At 42.6% G+C, this 20,558-nt stretch overlaps 1 protein-coding gene across 2 annotated transcripts; it reads left to right on the forward strand.

Annotated features, from left to right (window-relative positions):
• Positions 1 to 11,226: 11,226 nt before the first annotated feature.
• Positions 11,227 to 19,697, forward strand: CALM1 (calmodulin 1). Of its 2 annotated transcripts, XM_019744898.3 has the most exons (6): positions 11,227 to 11,726; positions 14,564 to 14,594; positions 15,557 to 15,700; positions 17,940 to 18,046; positions 18,457 to 18,592; positions 18,770 to 19,697. In XM_019744898.3, the coding sequence occupies exons 1-6, from the start codon at positions 11,724 to 11,726 to the stop codon at positions 18,796 to 18,798; spliced, it is 450 nt and encodes a 149-aa protein (XP_019600457.1). In that variant the 5' UTR covers positions 11,227 to 11,723; the 3' UTR covers positions 18,799 to 19,697. The 2 variants fall into 2 exon arrangements, with proteins under 2 accessions (XP_019600457.1, XP_088653577.1); XM_088797451.1 differs by lacking the exon at positions 11,227 to 11,726 and having other exon boundaries at positions 14,558 to 14,594.
• The last annotated feature ends 861 nt before the right edge of the window (positions 19,698 to 20,558 follow it).

Here is a 20,558-nt window from a genome sequence, read left to right on the forward strand (position 1 = left end):
GGTGGCTAGTAGTCATCCCCAAAAATGTTTGCCAAGTGAGCAAATACCTGAACATCCACACGAGCATCTCACCATAAAAATACCTGCCCGAAAAAACGATACATCACATTTCTTTTGCCATATACCTGGTATAGGGCATAGGTAGGTACTGTGACTTCTTTGTGTCAAGTCAGATGGTGATGTAAGAAAAGAGATCTGACAGTGCCACTAACAAGTTGGGAATTCTTGGGTAAGCCCTTTTGTTCTCAAAACCTCAGTTTTCTATTCTGTAGATTAGGTGATTTCCAGAATGCCTTCCAGCTCTTATATTTGATTTTGCTGTGAAGAATTTGGACTGTCCATTGTGCCATTATTAATCAAGCTTACCTGCTTCTGCTGATAGTGCTTTAGGCTTTTAAAGTCACTTTCATGTTTATTTTTATGTTCAATCTTCACACTATTTCTAGAGAGAGCATTTTCATATACAAAGAACTTACGTTGACTATAAAGTCTGTCCCAGATTTGTCTAAAATGTGAATCAGTGTACCACAAAACATTCCTTTGGGCTTACTGATTACTTTAATCCTAGTACATACCAAACCTGCTGCTTTCTGGTGGTCAGCAAATTAGCTTACTGTAATTGTGCGCTCCGTAAGGACAGGGCCTAGCCAATTCATCCTTATATTCTCAGTGCTTAGTAAATTTCATTTTACATTCTAGGAACTCAATAGATTTATTGAAAGAATGAATGAACAATAAGCCTTTTAAGTTCCAAAAAGGCTATCGATACTTATTGAGAGTCTACATTGTAGAAAGTACAGGTTTGTTTTTTTTTAAACACTGTAATTTTTTTTTCTGTTTGAGTTGTCTCCACTTTTTATTTTTAAATTAAGGAAATATGGGATATTAATAATGTCTTCTTAAATAGCAGGGCTTATCATCGAGCTTTTCTTTGTATGTTTTCTATTACATTCTTTGACGAATACAAACATTTAGAGGAAAATGATTTAAAAAAAACCTGACTCACTCAAAATTGCTCACTTTCCCCTTCGGTTGTTGCTTTTCTGCTCTTTGTAAAAAGATAATGTCCTCTGCCCAGCTTTTGATCTTTTTTTGGTAATTTTTGGAAATAAATGTCAGGATTGATCAGTCAGTTTGAGTAGCCATGGGTTAGTCCATTCTAAGTATTTTAATTGAGTATCATTCAACAAAGTATGAATTCTACAATGATCTTAAATTTTACCATTTATAAAAAGATGTAATTCGTGAGTCAAGTCCCCTGTGACCATAGCTCTATTTATATCCACATCTCCAGGGGTCTTCTATTTACTAGGGGATTCTGTAGAAGTTCCTCACAAAATTCACAAGCAAAATATTTAGGATCATAAAATTCTAAATCTGGGAGGAACCAGAGAAAGTCCATCTGATCTACCTTTTCCATTTTTCAGGTAAGTTCTAAGTGACTAGTTAGGGACAGAGCGGGCTTTGGAATTATACTAAATTGATCTTTCCTTTGACCTTTGAAAACATTTTAATCAAAGATTAATCGTAATAAGGGGAGTGGAGGAATGCTAGCCACAAGGTCTCCAAGTGACTGGAAAATCTTGAGATGATTTTGCTTTGGACTTTGTTATTCCATTTAGGGTTTGGCTGTGCTGAATTGTTCTCTGTGCTAGGCCTTATCTATACAACTTGTTTAAAATCTTTGACCTCCGTTTAAATTGCTGACATTTCTTGTTGTTAAGCATTATCATAGTTTCTTTTCTTAGGTCTTCTTCAGTCTAGCAGTGTTTTCCTTTCCTATTCCCCAAAGCTAATGTTTTGAGATGGGTAACAAACAAATGACTAACAAACAAACTGTATAGCTGTACAGTTATAATTCTCTTATAACATTCCGAAGTACTTCTTTTAGGATATTGCAAAGTGCTGATGACAAATAATCATGGTTCTATTTTCCAATTATGCAACTTTCAGGCTTGCTCCTAAAAAAATGTGATTCTCTTCTTCAGCTGATAAAACAAGTATGGACTGGATTTCTTAAGAGATGGTGCTCTTTCACAAAGATAAAACCTTGTTCCAGGGCTCCAAAAGCGCCTAAGCCCCCTAACCTGGCTGGCTGTCTAGCAAATGTTCACAAGAAAAATGCGTTTAGACAGTAAGAAGGGCTCAGTGGGAGCCCATGGTACCACCTTACAAAGTATCATGGCAGTATTAATATATGCCCCAACCTCAAAGTGTCCCAAAATACAAAGTTCGCCCAGGTACACAGTACTGAATAGCTCACGTCCGTTCTCCACCTTTCTTGAGGATTCGAGAATCAGAAATGGCCTGTATTAGAATCATTGTGTCAGCCAATAGGCCATTTAAAATCTGGCTTACATGTTTTGTTCAGTTTTGAGGTCATTTCCGAAGTTTCAAACTATGTGCGAAACAGGTGTAGTAGTTATGACACTTCGTGTGACAAGGAAGAGCTAGAGCAGTGAAACATGAAACTATAAATCAGTTCTCTGAGTCACAGCTCTCTTCAGCTGCTGTAGAGGAGGGTGATGACTCAGCAGCATTCTGCGGGAGTGGTGAAAAGGAGGCGGCTGTGGAGGGCTTGTTGCCCCGGCACCAGCCTGTTGGGGGCGCGAACAGAGGAAGACCATCCTGGATCTTGCCACTGCCAGACGTTGGGTTACTGCCTCAGATTCCCTGACTGCTTCGGAACTGACATCTGACCTGACCTTTGCCAATTTAGCTGACTGATATTTTAAATGTTATAAACAACGACACCTTATATTTGTCTAGGGTTTTATTGTTTACAAACGAATTGGACGTTTTTTCCCTTTCATGTAATCCTCCCACAAGCCCTTGAGGTGTGTTATTATTATAACCATTTTACAAATGAGATAGCAGAGTCTGTGTGGCTAAGTGGCCAAGAAGCAGCCATCTAACCTAGCAAATGACATTCCAGTGTTGTGGGAGAGGTTTCTTGGGAAATAAATGTTTTCAAAACAATAAAAACAACAAAACCTTGAGTAACCTTTCACTGAAATAAACAAAATTTCTGTCTATCTTCTTGGTTTATGGAGGAGATTGTGAGATGGGAGAGGGCAAACCAATACTCAGTTGTACAACTTGAAAATTCTCCTGAGGCAAGTATTTTCAGTGACCAAACGATCCAATCATCCTGTTGTGATGCCTAGAATTAGTTTATTATCCAATGACTCAGAATCTCTACTTAGAATAAATAAAACTCCAAAATCCTTACTGAGCTTAGACAGAAAGAGTCCCAGTTTTTCTGTTCAAGTACAACTTGCCTTTGGCCATATTTTCTCCGTTACAGGATGTAGGGAATGGATCCAGTTATGTGGAAGTGGGGAGAGAACTGCCGAAGCAGGAAGGCTCAGCTTAGGTATATGCTTGCTCAGAGGTTACAGGTCGTGTAGGGTATAGGTTGGGATCGAAGCAGGAACAGTCCAGCATGTTCCTGAGGACTTGTGGCCTGCCCCCAAATCTAGGGAGACTGGCTTCAGGAGGTAGTTCAGCATTAAAGGAAAGGACTTGCTTTTCCTTTTCTCTTTACTTTGGTAAATTCATGTCATATCTTCTCCTGTCCCAGGAGTGAATTGAGCGCAATACTGATCAATTACATAATCTCGTGGTATTTATTGACTCAGGTCCTATGATGAGTTCAAAGAGTGTAAGATGGTAACCTGCTACTGTCTGGTTGAGGAGGTAAGATACATGAAAAGATAATATCAGGTAGAAATGAATAAGAGATATAGGAATTCAGAGAGAAGACGTTCACAAAGAGCTATGATAATCAGGAATGTTTGAAAATGGGGGATTTAAACTGGGCATGAAAGACCCGTTGGATTTAGAGAGATGGTAAAGATACGGGCAGGCATGTGGACACTGGGAATGGCATGCAATAGGCAATGAGAGGGCACAGTATATATTCTGGGGACAGAGTAAACCAATTTGAAACAATTCATATTTGTAGAATAACAAAAATAATGCTGAAAAAGTAGGTCAACAAACTGTTGAAGGGCTTCTAATGCTAGACACAAGAACTTAGCTTTTTTTTTTTTTAATTTATTGGGGTGACAATTGTTAGTAAAATTACATAGATTTCAGGTGTACAATTCTGTATTACATCATCTATAAATCCCATTGTGTGTTCACCACCCAGAGTCAGTTCTCCTTCCATCACCATATATTTGTTTTTTGTTTTTTTTAAGGAGGGCGCAGCTCACAGTGGCCCATGTGGGGATCAAACCGGCAACCGTGGTGTTATCGGCACCACGCTCTAACCAGCTGAGCTAACCGGCCACCCAAGAACTTAGCATTTTATTTCCTGCTGGCACTGGGGAGCCCGTGAAGGTTTTTTTACAGTGAAACTAATCTAGTGGCAATGTACTGGATAGATCAGAGGGGGACATGTTCATTCATTGGGATGAATAAAGAATCATGGACGTGCTATTAAAAAATTTGGGACCCTGAAGATTCCCTATCCAAGCCAACATGGATGTTTCTTTTCCTTTTTTAAATCTCTAGAGCAGTGCTGACCAATAGAACTTTTGTGATGATGGAAATATTCTATGTTGGCCAATACGGTAACTATTAGCCATGTGGGCTTATTGAGTACTTGAAATGTGGCTAGTGAAACTGAGGAATTGAATTTTTTATTTTAATTAACTTTGGCTATTTTTTGTGTTAAGAATTTAATATGAAAAAGTGAAATAAAAATAGTTCTAGAGTAAAATGTTGAACGTTTTTCTAATCTTTTTTTCACCGCATTTTTTTTTCTCTCTAATCTGCCATCTTGGACCCTCTCCCTAATTAACTTTGATTTAAATAGCCATATGTGGCTAGTGTTTACTGTATTGGACGGCACAGATCCAGAAGGTAGGACAAAGGCTTTTCATTATGATTCAAAACCAAACCACACAGTTAGCAAACTAGCCGTTCTCTTTGTTGGAACTGGTGAGTCCCATTCTTTGGGATAATCCACAATCAACATCAGTTTTATCTGATTTATCGTTATGGTCCAGTTTTCTGCATATCAAGACCTCAGTGAAAGTATCAATTTGTGCTACTCAGTGGCTCTGCTCTTCAGCAAATTGAGTCACCCCCAAAGCTGCCATTCTAGTTTGCCACTGTGACCACATAACAACTGGATAGTTGTTAAATCATTTGTAAGCAGCTAAATGCCTATTGTTGCATGGATGTCTTAGACCTGCTCTCTGGTTTGTTCCCCACTCTAGAACATCCTATAGAAATGAGAAGTTGCTGGTTACTGTTTTGAAGTTGATTAAAGTTACTTTTGCACTTGATTTTTGGATTAATGAGGGAAATGGTGATTCAAGAATTTCTAAAATAATATAACAGAGAACACATTTCTCAGTAGGTCAGCTGCTTTTTAAAAAAAATCAGCTTGCATTTAGTGTAAAAGACTAAAGCACAAAAACTATGATCTTATCCCATTGGGCGTTTAGAATTTGAATTCCATACTCGGTCCCTAAGTCTGAATAACCATTGGCTGCCTGTAACTTAAGAATTCAGTTGGTTAAAGCACAGAGCTAATGAGGCCCAAGTCATGGGTCCAGTCTCATTAACGGCCAATTATTTTGCTCTGTTCTCTGTCCCTGGCCCCAGGTTTCTGTGTTGCATATTCATGACCTTGGTCACGAGGGTGGACCAGGCCAGAGAGGGAATAGTGCAAATCCATCACCACAGCTACTAGCAAAACAAGCACAAGCTCTGTGAATGGAGGGCAAGAGGTGTTTTCCACGACACAAAGGAAAGCATTTGAAAAAAACAAGAACAGGACACACGTTTCCTTTGAATGGCGTTGTTTGGGGAGATTGTACTTTAGACTGTTAATAAATATATGATGAACACCGCAAGCTGGACATGTGTCTGGTTACGATTCACTTAAAATTAGGGGACACAAAATAGACACCCTATAAGCTAAAACTGATAATGTTTTTCTCATGGTACAAAGTCATGGCTTAACACTTGTTTATGTTCTGATGGTAACATGTTTTCAAATTTAAATGCTAGAATTCCCACTCTATTCTTTACCTATATGAGTCATTCATCAAAAATACTGGCAAAAAAAGATAATAGCAGAATTTTAAATGAAAAAATAATGAAGTATTTTGTGGATAAAGTTTTTTTAATCTATAACATTTAATGACATGTAAATCTACACACAAACAGCAAGAGTCTGCTCTGGCTACTGGAGATGACTTGTGAGGTAGAGAATCCCAAATGGTGGCTAATCACCAAGGTGCCATTGGACCAGGACAGAGAGCAGGGCGTTGGGCATGGCGGAGCGTGGGAAGACCAGATATCTTTCCTGTGACATAGCTCAGGAGAGGGGCTCCGGTTTGGGATTACCAATTTCTTGAGGAAAATACTCTTAACTAGATAATCCATCTATGAAGACACAACTGACTATAGATGATATGCAGTTAATGAATTTAGACAGGTTACTATGTAGAAACCATCAAACATCCCCCCAACCCCCCTGCCCCACCCACACACTCGCACACTCATTCATTTTCTCAAAAGAATGTAAGCTCCCTGAAGGCAAGGAGATCTAGATCTAGCTCCCTACCTACCTACTATCTCTCTGCTGTATCCGTGGTGCCTAGAAGAGTGTGGGGTACAATAAATATTTAAATAGAGCCTTGTTCTGAGGTAGATCTAGATATGTAAACATATTCTCTGAATATAAATAAAAATCAGAGCTACACTTCTGTTTTGTATTAATTGGTGCCGTAAAATCAGGCTTTGCTCCAAGACAATTTTGTAAAACAGAAATTTAAAAGGCCAAGTCCTGGAGATAAAGCATGGAGCAGGACTAGGATTCCAGAGCTCCCGTCACCTCTTCTGAGGAAAGCACAGTGTCATCAGGTGAATGGTTGACAGCACATCTCCTCACCTCTGCAGGCCTCACCTGCAAAACGAGAAATGTCCTGCTAGAAAGCATCACAAAGCACATGTTTTGCTTTGAGTTTTTTCACAAACACTCTACTTCTTGTGTGGGAGACAGAGCTATTACTACATTCCTGTGATCTGATTTTAATTTCAAATCCTGGGGTAAGAAGTCTCTCTTTAAAATCAAATTTTAATCTTATTCTTCGCACTCCCCCAATAAAAAATTAAATTAAAAATACATTTTATTAAATAATAGATATAATGTAATTCTTATGTGGTTGGTCCTCTGAGCTACATTTTTGGGTTCCACTACTTAAATTAGGCAAATCACTGAGTCAGTGCCTCAGTTTCCACATAAGGATACTTGCCTCACAGGATGGGCAGAAGAACGAAATAATACATTTAGCATAGGGCCTGGCCATAGTCAATGTTCAGCAAATTATTTTTTAAAACTTTTATTTATTTAAGTGTGTTTTTCCAGGACCCATCAGCTCCAAGTCAAGTAGTTGTTTCAATCTAGTTCTGGAGGGTGCAGCTCACAGTGGCCCACGTGGGGATCAAACCAGCAACCCTGTTGCTAAGAGCACCGCGCTCTAACCAACTGAGCCCAGCAAATGTTATTTTTATTTTAAACTATTTCCATTTCTCCATTTGCCCTCTTCGTCATCAATACATATATGTTTGTGTGTATGCACATGTATATGACATATTTATGATGTGTATGTCATATATGTATATTTTATAATTACATACATTATAATCTCAGGCACAGGGTTTTACAGCTGGAAGGAATTTATAGATCAAATTCAAACCTCTTGTTGTACCCATGAGTATGTACAATTATTGCATTTGTAGTCTTTCTGTCAGACTCAGAGGGGTCGAGTGATCTTAGTAACAGAAATTATATTCAAACCTGAGATTTCTGTTTTGGGGCTGCATTCTTTTTACTTTTTTACTGATTGACATTTTTAAGATAACAATAATAAGCACTTTCTCTCAATATCATGATATATTCCATAGACTTTTGGTTCTCAGATACCACAATAATGTGGCTTATTTTCCTGATTGCTGATCTCTCCACAAGTTAGGAAGTTTATTCATTTAAAGGAGTGTACCGTAACCCCCCCTTATCTGTGGGGGTTCTGTTCCAAGACCCCCAGTGGATGCATGAAACTGCGGATAGTACCAAATTCTATTAGGTTGGTGCAAAAGTAATTGGGGTTTTTGCAATTATTTTTAACCTTGTAAACTGCAATTACTTTTGCACCAACCTAATATATGTTTTTTCCTATACATACGTATCTTTTCACTTGAAGTATATTACAGCTTCTCATTGGCGTATTCGAATTGCCAGCATCACTACTCTTGCTCTCGGGCCATTTTTAACTAAAATAAGGGTTACGTGAACACAAGCACTGTGATCCTGTGAGAGTCAATCTGATAATTCAGATGCTACTCAGTGACTAAAGCGTGCGGAGCGTATACAGCGTGGAGATGCTGGACAAAGGGATGATTTATGTCGAAGCAGGACAAAGTGGGACTGCAAGATTTCATCACACTACTCAGAATGGCATGCAATTTAAGGCTTATGAATTGTTTATTTCTGGAATTTTCCACTTAATATTTTTGCATTGCAATTGACCACAGGTAACTAAAGCCTAGAAAGCAAAACTGCAGATAAGGGGGGCTACTGTACAGTTGACCCTTGAACAACACAGAGGTTAGGGGTGCCAGGCACCTAGGCAGTTGAAAAATCCAAGTGTAATTTTTGATGCCCTAAAAACTTAAGCTGTCCCTCAGTATCTGCAGGGGATTGGCTCCAGGACCCCCCACAGATACCAAAATCCGAGGATGCTCAGGTCCCCCATATAAAATGGCGTAGAACAATGCATATACAGTCCTCCGTCCACATCTGCGGACTCCCAACCATGGATCAAAAACAGTACAGATAGGGGGCAGCCAGATAGCTCAGCTGGTTAGAGCGCAGGGCTCTTCACAACAGGCTTGCCAGGTTTGATCCCCACATGGGCCACTGTGAGCTGTGCCCTCCACAAATAGATTGAAACAACTACTTGACTTGGAGCTGATGGGTCCTGGAAAAACACAAATCAACAAAAAAAAGTGAAAAACAAAACAGAATAGTACAGGTATTTATTGACAACAATCCATACATAAGTGAACCTACGCAGTTCCAACTGTGATCTTTATGTTGGTCAAGGGTCAACTATTTGACGTTAATGAAAACCCAGTGATCATCCAAGTAGTCAAAGGAATCTGCATCATGAAATAGGCAATTCCCTCACATTGCATGTTTTAAAATTTCAGATACTGATTTCACTAATAAGTCTAAGCTTAGAGCCCTGAACAAAGGCTCACGCTCTATTTGATGTTCCATCACTGACTCACAGTAAGATCTTGGGCAAGTCACTTGACCTTCTTATATTTCAGTGTGTCAAACTAGTCATAAAACTGAATAAAGCATGACCTCATTATAAACATAACAGACTTGAAATCTAAGATGCGCTTTGATACATTAAAGAATTACCAAAAGATAACTCTAGCTGGTAAACACGAAGAATCAGAATAATGAATTTTCCTATAAGTAAAATGATTTCGAAATGTAGTTTTTAGCGGGTAAAATCATGGAACGCATTTGGGTGAAATAGGTTAAATGACAGAGGGAGAAATATTATTTTAGAGAATGCCTGGTTTTCGAAACTAGAGATTGTAGCAATTTTACCAAAATAATGTTAAGAAATGGAAAAATATTGGAAGCTAATGAATCCTTAATAATTAAACACATTTCATTTCTAGGCCATTATTTCTTCCTACTTTTACAATGTATACCATGTTTTAAATTGTATTTAATCAAAATAACGACTATATGAGAAACCTGACAAAAGAATACAAATTCGTTTAGGAATGAAGCAATTTTAATGATCTGTTTGGCCATTTAGACTTAGAACTCACTGGATCATTGAATGTCCTTTAAATTGATTTTGTATTAGTCCTCTTTCCTCTATTTCTCTATTTCTAACTCTCCCATTAATCTATACACTTTACTCCCATTCAGGTTTCCCTCCATGAGCACAGAATGGTGATGATGATTGGTAGCTTTGTGAAGTGAAACGTCTTTCTGATCTGCAGAGGGAAGATTCACTGGCTTGCTGCTGCAGCCTCTCTTTAAATTGAACAGCAGGTTCACCTTTTCTGCAGCATTCTAGAAGGACCATAGTAAGAGCAGCTCCACAGATGACTGAGGTTACCCCAGAAGTCCCGTGACATCTGCAATGTGCTGAACATTTTCCATTCTTTTAAAACATCTTTCTGCGGACTTTATCAAAGCCACAAATATAAGCAAAGCCCCTTCTAGCAGAGTTTGTCAGTCACACACTTTGCCACATTTTCTGGAAGAGTAAGCAAATGATAACTTGCAACTGTCGTCCAGGCCCTGTAAATAAAACATCAAATTCTGCGTTCTGCCTTGGCAAGAAAAGAAACTGCAGCACTTTGTCAAGACTTTTTTTTCTTTTAAGTTTTGGGCTTCCAATTAATAGCTGGAATTGTCCTTTTTTTTTTTCAGTTTACAAATAAATTGAAAACATTAGTAAATTTAAAGATTAAAATACTATTTAAAAATGAATATAATCAAGATTGTAGGGTAAAATAGGGTCCAGCTTCATAGTAGAGCCAATTAGCTGTGTGTTCCAACTGTAATCTACGGGATTTTAAGTACCTATTTTTTCCTTCTTTGTTTCTAGGGATTTTTGAATAAAGATCTGATCCCTCTCAGGAACAGGATAATTAAGAGAAAAAAAGTCAAAGCATGCATTTTAAGGTCTATAAAAGATGCACAGGTGCATTAATTTCAGCAAGACTGGAACCAGGTTGAATAGTATTTTCCACAGGAAAAAGAACAAAATAGCAGGGGAGAGATATTATTCAAGCATACCAAAAAAAAAAAAAAAAATCAGAGGAAACGTAAAAACATGATAAGAATGGCAAAGCATATGAGCATGACAGATTTAGCAACTGAGCATATATAATTTGTCTCACATATCGCTTCAGATTTTGAGAAGAAAAATGTCCGATCAATTTCTTGCATAAGGAAAACTGCTTTGCCCCTTCCAGACCCCTCTCCTCGCAGCTAAAGGTGTGCGGTCAATTCCTCTGTCCCCAGCTCCCCGCGGCCTCCCCAAACCCCAGGACCTCCCGCCGCTCACGGAACAGGACCCCGCTACCCCAATGGAGCGGGAGGAGACTTAGAGGATCTCACAGGTGGGGTGGGGCTGGGGTGAGGGGCGGACGGCTTCCGAAGCCCAGGGCGGCGCCAGATCGGGACTATGCAGGCGCTCTGTCCTCGCTCCCGCCCAGGATGGAGCCTGCCTCGGCGACCCCGCACCTCTCCCCGCACGCTTCGCGTCCGCCTCCGGGACCTGAGCTAGTGGCGGCGGGCGAGCAGAGGGCGGCGGGAGGCCGGGCGCGCCGGGGGGTGGGGCCAAGCGGGCAAGGCCCGGCCCTCGCAGCGCCTCTCTGAGCGAGGCGGCCGCGGCGGAGGGATACGGAGCGCCGTATATATTTCACAGAGCGCAGGCTCGCACTTCGGCGTTGGTGCTGGGAGTCTCGTGGACGCGGCGCCGTTATTTGCATTCGGTCGGCGGCACAGGCGGCGGTGGCAGCGGCTCAGCGCTCAGCGCACCCCGCGCCGTAGCAGCAGCACAGCAGCAGCAGCGGAGGCACCCTGCCGTCACAGCCCCTGCGCTGGTGCAGACACCCTCGATCCCTCTGCTCTTCCACCCTTCGCTCGCACCATGGTAGGTCAGGAGTGGCAAACGCCGGCGTAGCAGCTCCCTGCCCATGATTTCTTCACAAATTTTTAGTTCAGTCCGGTTTTTCCTTTTTGTGCTTTTTGGTGGGGGGGCTTTTCCCTGTTTTCCGGGTATTACGTAGCAGTTGCAGTTAAGAAGGATGCATTCCGGATTTGCATCTCGGTTTCCTCCGCCAGGGATTCTCATTTAAATATTGGTCCCCTTGGAGCTGGACTTGGCTGGCCGGGGACAGGGGCTCCGGCTGCAGCTGCACCGGGGCTTCCGCATCCACCCCCTCCCCCAACCCCGCACCACTGCATCCAGCGCGCCGCACCCGGGCTGCCCGCAGCGCTGCGCTTGGGCCGGGGCCCCGGGGGGCGGGGGAGCCGGGCGGGGCAGGGCACTAGCTCCCTCCAATTCCCCCCCCCCGCCTCTCCCCAGGCTCGAAGGCGTCGGGTCTGGCGTGCCGGGGAGAATGAATGGGTTAGAGCGAGCGGGTGGCGCACATTGCTCCGGCCCGGGCGTGGGGGTCGCCGTCAGCTTCTCCCCCACCCTCTCTCAGCTGCTCTCCCCTCCTCCCTCTCGGGGGGCGCGGCGCGGGCGTGGGCTGGGAAGGAAGGAGCCGGGGAAGGGTGGAGTGGGGGCAGGAAGGCGAGGGGTGGGGGGCGGAGAGGGCGGAAGCGGCGGGCTGGCCGCTCTGTGCCGGGGTGGGGCATTGCGGTGTGGCCGGGGCGCTTGTCTCCCTATTTTGCACCTTCGCAGCCCCCTACTCAGTGCGGCAGTAAAGGCGTGCTTGAGCCTTGATAAGCCCCGAGGCCCCTTCCCGCGGGAGGCACTGGGCTGGCGCTAATTGGGGCGGGGGGGGCGGGGGAGGAGGGAGCTGGCGCGCGGCTCGGTTTCCATTAGAGACGCAAAGTTTCTGCTCCGGGAGGAGGCGGCGGCGCGGCGGGCTCGCCGCCTGGGGGAGCTGACGCGGGTGGGAGGCGCGGGGCGGGCTGGGCCCCAACCCGCTGCTCGGCCCCGGAGTGGGGGTAGGAGTGGGAGGTAGCTCTGGCTTGGGAGGGGCGGCGCCCCCATCTCGGCGCTGGGGTCGCCTCGCCCCTGGCATCTCGCCTGCCCGCGCGCACGCACCCCTGCCAGCCCTCGCGCTTGGCGTTTCCCTACTCCGCGCCACTTCCCAGTCCGCAGGGAGATGCCCTCCACGTTTCCGCTTTCTCTGCAGCTTCTAGATTGCCAGATGAGCCTGTGCGCCTCACTGGGTGTGTTTTCCACAGCCCCCTTCCTCTCTCGGCGGGCAGGGCTGACATCACCCACAGTGTTTTCTGGTTTGGCGGGGTGGGGAGATGGCTCCATCAGGTTCAGAGTACCTTTACCCCCAAGGCCAACGCGATTGGGAGATATTTCTTTGTCGAGGAAGGCTGATGCTCTTGATAAACCTCTCTAATACGACAGTTTTGTAGCGAGGTGGGACTGTTCTCCCCGGTAAGGTGACTGCTTCTCCTGCGAGATGTGGCAGCGCTTTCTGTTGTGCAAGACAGACGTAGCCCTGGCGTTACATAAATCATTGTGTCTCCTTCATTTGATACAAAGAAAACCAACTTGCAGTCACTGGGGTAAAAAGGAAGGAAGACCCAGCTATAATTTGAAGAAAAATAAAGTTTTTCAATATAATGGAAAACCGTTGCTATTTGTGAAAGTTTCCATTTAAGAGTTAGAATAAACTTAACACCTTCGGCTTCCTGTTAGGACTGATTTTTGTTACTGGTTTCATTAGGCGTTCTCCATAAAAATAAAAATACATATTAGCTCTCCTTGGGATCTCTAATTCCCCTGGCTGGAGGCACAGGTTCAGTATTGCAGAAACCAAATAATGCAAGTGAGAATTACCTTCGTGGCCGTTATGACCTCCAGTAAAGCGTGTTTATTATGAGCAGCTCTTATGTCATCTTTAAGGTGGGTAGAGTACATTATCCTCCAGGAAAGTTTCTCCTCTCCAGAAAAGGAGGGTATAGGCTCATAATTATTGTGCAGTTTTCTGTGTACTTAGTTTTTTCAGTTTTGTTAACAGCTCAGTTGTAGGAGGGTCCGTTTTTCCCTCTGGCTTCTGAATCTGGATAATTTGACCAAGGCATAAGCCATTGTAAATGGTAGGCTTTTAACAAATGACTGCTTAATTTAAATGATTGAAAGCATTTATTACATGGAAATGAAGTCGGTGGGGTAACACATTGCAGTATATTTATTTTTCCCCACTTAATTGTATCATAAAATGGATAGGAAAGCCTGTTAATCCAACCCAATGCTATTATGTAATGCCGGTTGGAGATTTGGAGCGCCCGCAGCAATGCGCAAGGTGCGCTAAAAGCCTGCCCCTGGACGAGATCCTAGCTGCGGTGACAGCAGCGTCAGGCTGGGTCCCTTCTTGGATGGAAGCAGGGACTGCGGACTCCCTGGCGCAGTAGGTGGCGCTCTTCTTTCTCAGAGCCTGCTGCTGCAGCCGATGCTGTGGGACCCTTTGCCACTAGAGGTGCCATTTTTCAAATTACGAACTGACCCTTCCTAGTTACACCTCTTAGCACACAGCGGAAGGCCCAGAAAAGAATACGTGAAGTGAGATGTTGTCACTTCCTTGTCATCCTTTGTTTTTAAAATGGCATAAAGAGTTCCCTTTATTCTAATTGTTTTCATTAAATGACACTGCAAGAGTTTTCAAACAGTTGATACATATATATATATGTTTAATTGATTTTTGGAAAGGTCACTATTGAAAGTTTAATTGGAAAAACAGTGTTGATCTCAGAGTGTTGTAGATTGAATTATAACCTTTTCTTTTCTCCATGTAGGCTGATCAGCTGACCGAAGAACAGATTGCGGGTAAGTTGATGACTTCACGAAGTCCCCAGTAGGCCAGAACTAGGCATGACTCAATTTTGATCACTCCTTTGTCCTCTCACCTCTATAATCTGAACAATTTTCTAAGACTGTATATAAATGAAGGTAAGCAGAAATATTTAGGTCAGATGTTACACCTTGCCGGTATTTTGGAGATGACATTGAAAGGAAGTGGAACTAAGAAGACCCATTTGTTACACTCCAGTAGTAGCCAACTACTGTAGTAGTTTCACAGTGTGAGGTTTTGCATATAATGAGATTGCACTGAGTCTGCCACGCAAAAATTTAGTTCAGAATTTTTATGCCACAGGTCTTTCCATAATCCATCATGAAAGCTTGGACTTGCTATTCTAAAATCAGTGGGAATGGGTGAAAATGAGTCTTAGGACGATTACAATTGGTAAGGGAGTTGTGTTAGTTTAGATTTTAGCTTTCAGTATTCCCTGGAGGACTTTTTTGAGATGGTTTCTCCTTAGGAAACCAGGAATGCCTTTGGAAAATTCTGACTGCCATGCAGAGAGCACACTGGTTACCTGGGAATGGACATTTCTAGTAACCTTTTCATGTTGCTGTGAAACAAGGCATTCTTATGGCTGTGGAAATGTAACAGGAAGGGGCCTTAAGGGAATACTTGGACCAATCTTCACTTGTCTGGTTGGATTTAGGTCTAATTTAAATATGTTCAAGCTTAGTCTTCTTTAAAAAAGGGAGAATATTGTAGTTTTACAGAGCCGGTTACCAGAAGCAATGTTTGCTTTATGGACTGCTGTATAAAGGCCAGTCCAACAGGACTATTGTGGTTTTTATTTCAGTAGATAAAGATCAGGCAGTTTCTGATAACCTGCACACCTTGGACAGCTTGCTTTGGCAAGCCCCAGGGAAGTGTGGATTGTGGCTGGATGGGGTAAAGACATTCATTCTAAAAGGTAAACTTTTGTTTTTAGAATTCAAGGAAGCTTTCTCCCTATTTGACAAAGATGGTGATGGCACCATTACAACAAAGGAACTTGGAACTGTCATGAGGTCACTGGGTCAGAACCCAACAGAAGCTGAATTGCAGGATATGATCAATGAGGTGGATGCTGACGGTAAGAGCTTTAGAACTATGAATGAGTGCCAGTGTTGTGTAATTCAAGTTCAGACATGTTACAAGATTGTCTTTCGGGTCCCCAGAACAAAGCAGATGTGCAAAGAGCCTTTCTGTGGTTGCCTTACAGCCATTGACAATTAAAATAGAAGATTATGGGCCTGCCTTTCCCCCCCCCTCACTGTCTGTAACATTTCCTGGATCGGATCACGGTGTTGTTCTTCTCTACCTCCTGTGACCTACAGCTCAATCATTAGTCAATTGGCCCATGAGTCCGCACTGAGTTCTATGGGGAAGTTAAACATAGCCGTGGACCTTTCTGAAAAGCTTATTGTCTCTTAAGAGGAGAAGAGAAACCACAAGTGAAGTGAGTGAAGAGCCCTCTTAGCCATTAACGTAGAATTGGATACATTGTGAGCTATAGATGTGTGTGTTGAAGAGAATTTTGAAGATCACATGAGGCTTAGAGGTGTGGGGTACATGATAACTGCAGGGAATAGATCTATAGAACCTAACAGAAGGAGAAGATGGATAAGGCATGGAGCAAGAAAGCAGCGGTAACCCCTGTAGCCGTGGGTCACCAATCGGTCATCTTTTCCTCTGGACTCTAGTAGGCAGCAGACCTGTTACTGCTCACTTCCATTGGTAAACAGTTTTTGAGTACCCCTCCCCCGCTAAAACGTATTTTTGGAAACCCTGTATATGCACTAGTAAATGTATTGCATAACGTAGAACATAGTGGATTTTTAAAAGGTGAGCGAAGAAGAAACAATTTGGATCTAGACTACTTTCTAGATTGACTTGATAGTAGTCATTACAAACTATGGTATCAAAAGGTGGGAAAGTTGAGTTATACTTGTCTGGTCACATACATTTGTTGGTGCAAAAGTAATTGTGGTTTTTGTCATTGTTTTTAACTTTTTAAGCCACAGTTATTTTTGCACCAGCCTAATAGATTCAGGGGTTTTTGTTAATCTCTTTCACAATGGTTTCAGTCCATTCAAACTACTTCTAAAGGCTTTTCATACTTAATATTGTTTTGGAAAAAAAGGTGGTTCATAGTTCTCCCTCATTTGCTAAGATGATCGGCCATCTGGGAACTTGGGGTGACTTCCTCCTGTTTTGTGTGAATCCTGGGAGACATGGCCTAGGAACTGGCAAAATGTATGAGGCCCTCAGATTGTATGGAACTAGCGGGGAGAGGTTGCCCCAGGCTACAGAATCTAGTGTTTGCAGTGAATAAATATGCCTGCGGACGTCTCTGCGTGGCTGTGAGCTAGCACTCCAAATAATTAATTTTGACTTGCATGAATATCAATAATGCTGTCAAGTTTTGGAGGCCAGAAGGACTTGAAAGGATTTCTGAATTACTAGTTTGATTTAAAGGTACTGGTGAAAATGAGTAACTTAGCCTAAGGCTTTTTTTCTTCTAATTTAACTTTATTTCTGTTTAACTTAAATTACGTTATTAATCGGTGGCTTGTCTTTGGGGTGTTCATCTATCTCTTAGTTTTAGAGAAGGAGTTGTTTGGAATCCTGGCCATAGAACAGATTCTTCTGACAGTTTCATAAATGTTAATAGTCTGAGCTGAGCTCTGAAAACACTTCTGAGCTTTGCCCTTAATGGGAAATAAAGATACCGAGTTGAGCAGAAAACCATTAGGTAACTTACCATAACATGGCTGAGAAATGCCCCCTGGAGAAGACTTTCTAAGACTTTGTGATCAGTTTTTCCCATCGTGATCATTTTCGTCCCTAAAAATATTTTGTACTGGGTGGGCGGGGAGGGGGACAAATCTAGGCCTTGACTAGCATCACTGGCCAAGGCAGAGTTAGACCGGAGTGATCGCCCTAACTTGGAGTGGGGGTTGGCGAGATAATCTCTAATACTTCCCTTGGGAGTGGGAAGATTAAGCCTGCAGTACCCTGTGCTTGTTTTTCTCCTGAACTGTACAGCCCCTTCAGTGGTCGGGAATCGGTGTGTGCAGTTTTCCTTTGCATCATTAAATGCTATCCAGGGCATTTAATGAATATTAGTTTGAGTTCTGTGAACCATATGAAATCGCCCTGTGAAGTATTTCAGTAGTTTAGACCTACAAATGGTTGAGCCTAATAAAATGATTGGCCAGTTTGTCCCAGAAGTGCTTACCACTCTGTAAAGTGCTTCTAAGATGTATCACTGCAGAGGGCCTTTCCTGGAGCACCTCCTTTACATGAGCGTTGTGTTTTTTTAATTTGAGGCAATGGCACCATTGACTTCCCAGAGTTTTTGACTATGATGGCTAGAAAAATGAAAGACACAGACAGTGAAGAAGAAATCCGCGAGGCATTCCGAGTCTTTGACAAGGTAATTGCGCCTCTGCATTGCAGAGGGTACTTCAGTGTGGCTGTTTCGCCATCGTTTCTGAAAGCTTCAACACTCTGTTCTAGTCAGAGCGCTTACCTAACTGCCTGATCCTCTGAAATCTCACTTTCCAGTACCCTGACTTGTCACAGTAAACTTACTGAGTGAGGGTCAGCGTAATAAATAACAGAAAATTTGAACCAGGTTTCTTGATTGTTAAGTTCAATTTGTTAGCTTTTTTTGGAAAGCCTGTGTGTTTTCTGTGTTCGCTGACTGCATGTGTGTAGTGGGGAGAGGTGGGAACTGGAGAGCAGAGGTGGCAGTAACGAGTGGGTATAACGAAGTCCGAGGCCTACATGCCCACACCGAGCCCCTACCAGCCACTGTCAGTAACAATAGCTGAATGTTCACAGGATGGCAATGGTTACATCAGTGCGGCGGAACTACGTCACGTCATGACAAACTTAGGAGAAAAACTAACAGATGAAGAAGTAGATGAAATGATCAGAGAAGCAGATATCGATGGAGATGGACAAGTCAACTATGAAGGTAAAACACTTTCTTCAGCTCAGTTTTTAAGTCTTCCTTGTAGGATCCAAAAACTTGTTAACTGCTCCACTAGACATCCACGGATTGATTGGTTTTTTTTAATGCATAGTAGAGAGATATTGTGTTCATTAAAGCTGCTTTTGAAGATAACTGAGTTATCATCATTTATCTTTTCAGAATTCGTACAGATGATGACTGCAAAATGAAGACCTACTTTCAGCTCCTTTCCCCCCTCTAGAAGAATCAAATTGAATCTTTTACTTACCTCTTGCAAAAAAAAAAAAAAAAATCATTTACTCATTCTGTTTCTATATAGCAAAACTGAATGTCAAAAGTACCTTCTGTCCACACACACAAACAAATCTGCATGTATTGGTTGGTGGTCCTGTCCCCTAAAGATCAAGCTACACATCCGTTTTACAGTATCAATACTTGTACTACCTTAACGATAGGAAAGACTTAGCGGGCTCCTTGCAGTTCCATTTGCTAACGATTAACACACTGTTTGGGCTGGCCAGTTTTTCATGCATGCAGCTTGACAATTGAGCACAGTCAGGCATTTGTATTAAAAACGAAAAATGAAAAAAACAACTTCAAAACCTATTCAAATGGGTTCTAGGTTCAGTCTGTTAGTATAAATGGTCATCACTGGTTTCATGAAAGCAAACATTTTCGAATTGGTTTACCTCAGGGTGTGTAGAAATATGGGTGAAGGATAAACTGTCTAGACGCAGCCCTACTAACAGGATGGGCCTCTTGTCCTTCTGTGGGCCCCGACCCATGGTGACGGTGACACACCCTGGTGGCATGGCCACATGTGTGGGTTTAGTGTTGTCTGCATTGTACTAGAGCGCAATGGGTGTCAGGCTGTCACCGGTCACACAAATTTTTAAAAGACCCTTTCCCCAAGGGAGCATCTTTGGGCTCTCTGTTTTTAAAACCTTCTGAACCATGACTTGGAGCCAGCAGAGGTAGGCTGTGGCTGTGGACATCAGCACAACCATCAACATTGCTGTTCAAGAAATTACAATTTACGTCCATTCCAAGTTGTAAATGCTAGTCTTTTTATTTTATTTTTTTCCAATAAAAAGACCATTAACTTAAAGTGGTGTTAAATGCTTTGTAAAGCTGAGATCTAAATGGGGACAAGGCACCTTTAAAGGCTCCCAGCCCAGCATTGGGTTTCTCTCCCTCCCTCCTTCCCTCCCCCCTCCCCCCATATCCAAGCACCAACCTCTGAGCCTGAGACCTCGCCTGAAACCAGGCAGATACCGACTGCTCGTCACGTTTTTTGGACCTGCAGGTCTGTTGTATTTTCACTGGGGGGCGGGGGAGACTGAATCATGGTAACTTAATGATTATTCAGGCAGTAGGGCTCTTAACGGAAAAAAAACACTTTCTCAAGCATGTATTTAGGGGTTCTCAATTGTGCTGCTGGTTACCTGTTCTCTGTAACTACTTGAGACCATCTGTGCAGGAGACATGATTTAGTGTGTCTGTAATTCAACCTTCGCTGTGTGTGGTAGAAGCAGTAGTCACTTTTCTAAGCCAGTCTCTTCATGCCTAAAGGACACTACCAGTCACCTTGTTGATTCACGATTTTTAATTTAGGATTATACTTCACCTTAGCCTCCTTTTTACTTTTTTTTTTGTTTTTTAAGTTGACTTGACTTTGCTTTCTTCCCCCCCAAGTAGAACTAATCATAGCCCTCAGCTTGAAAGTCAAACTGTAGCCCTGAGGGAATTTTGTATCTAATTATAAACCTGTAGTCAAAACTAAGAGATGCTGGTACTGGCCTTTGCAGCGGGATTGGTCCACTTAAAAAGCCCCCTTAAAGGCATATTGCATTTAGTGCAGAACTCTTGGAAATGAAGGCTGGATGTGTATTATTCAGGGTGTTCACTGCTTGTATCTTATTAGCAAGGAGATTTGGGTTTTGAGTGCTTGTGTGGGAGGTTTTAATTT

This window comes from Rhinolophus sinicus, chromosome 3 (genome assembly GCF_057876585.1).
Source record: "Rhinolophus sinicus isolate RSI-liver-muscle chromosome 3, RSI-T2T, whole genome shotgun sequence".
Taxonomy (NCBI): Eukaryota; Metazoa; Chordata; class Mammalia; order Chiroptera; family Rhinolophidae; genus Rhinolophus; species Rhinolophus sinicus.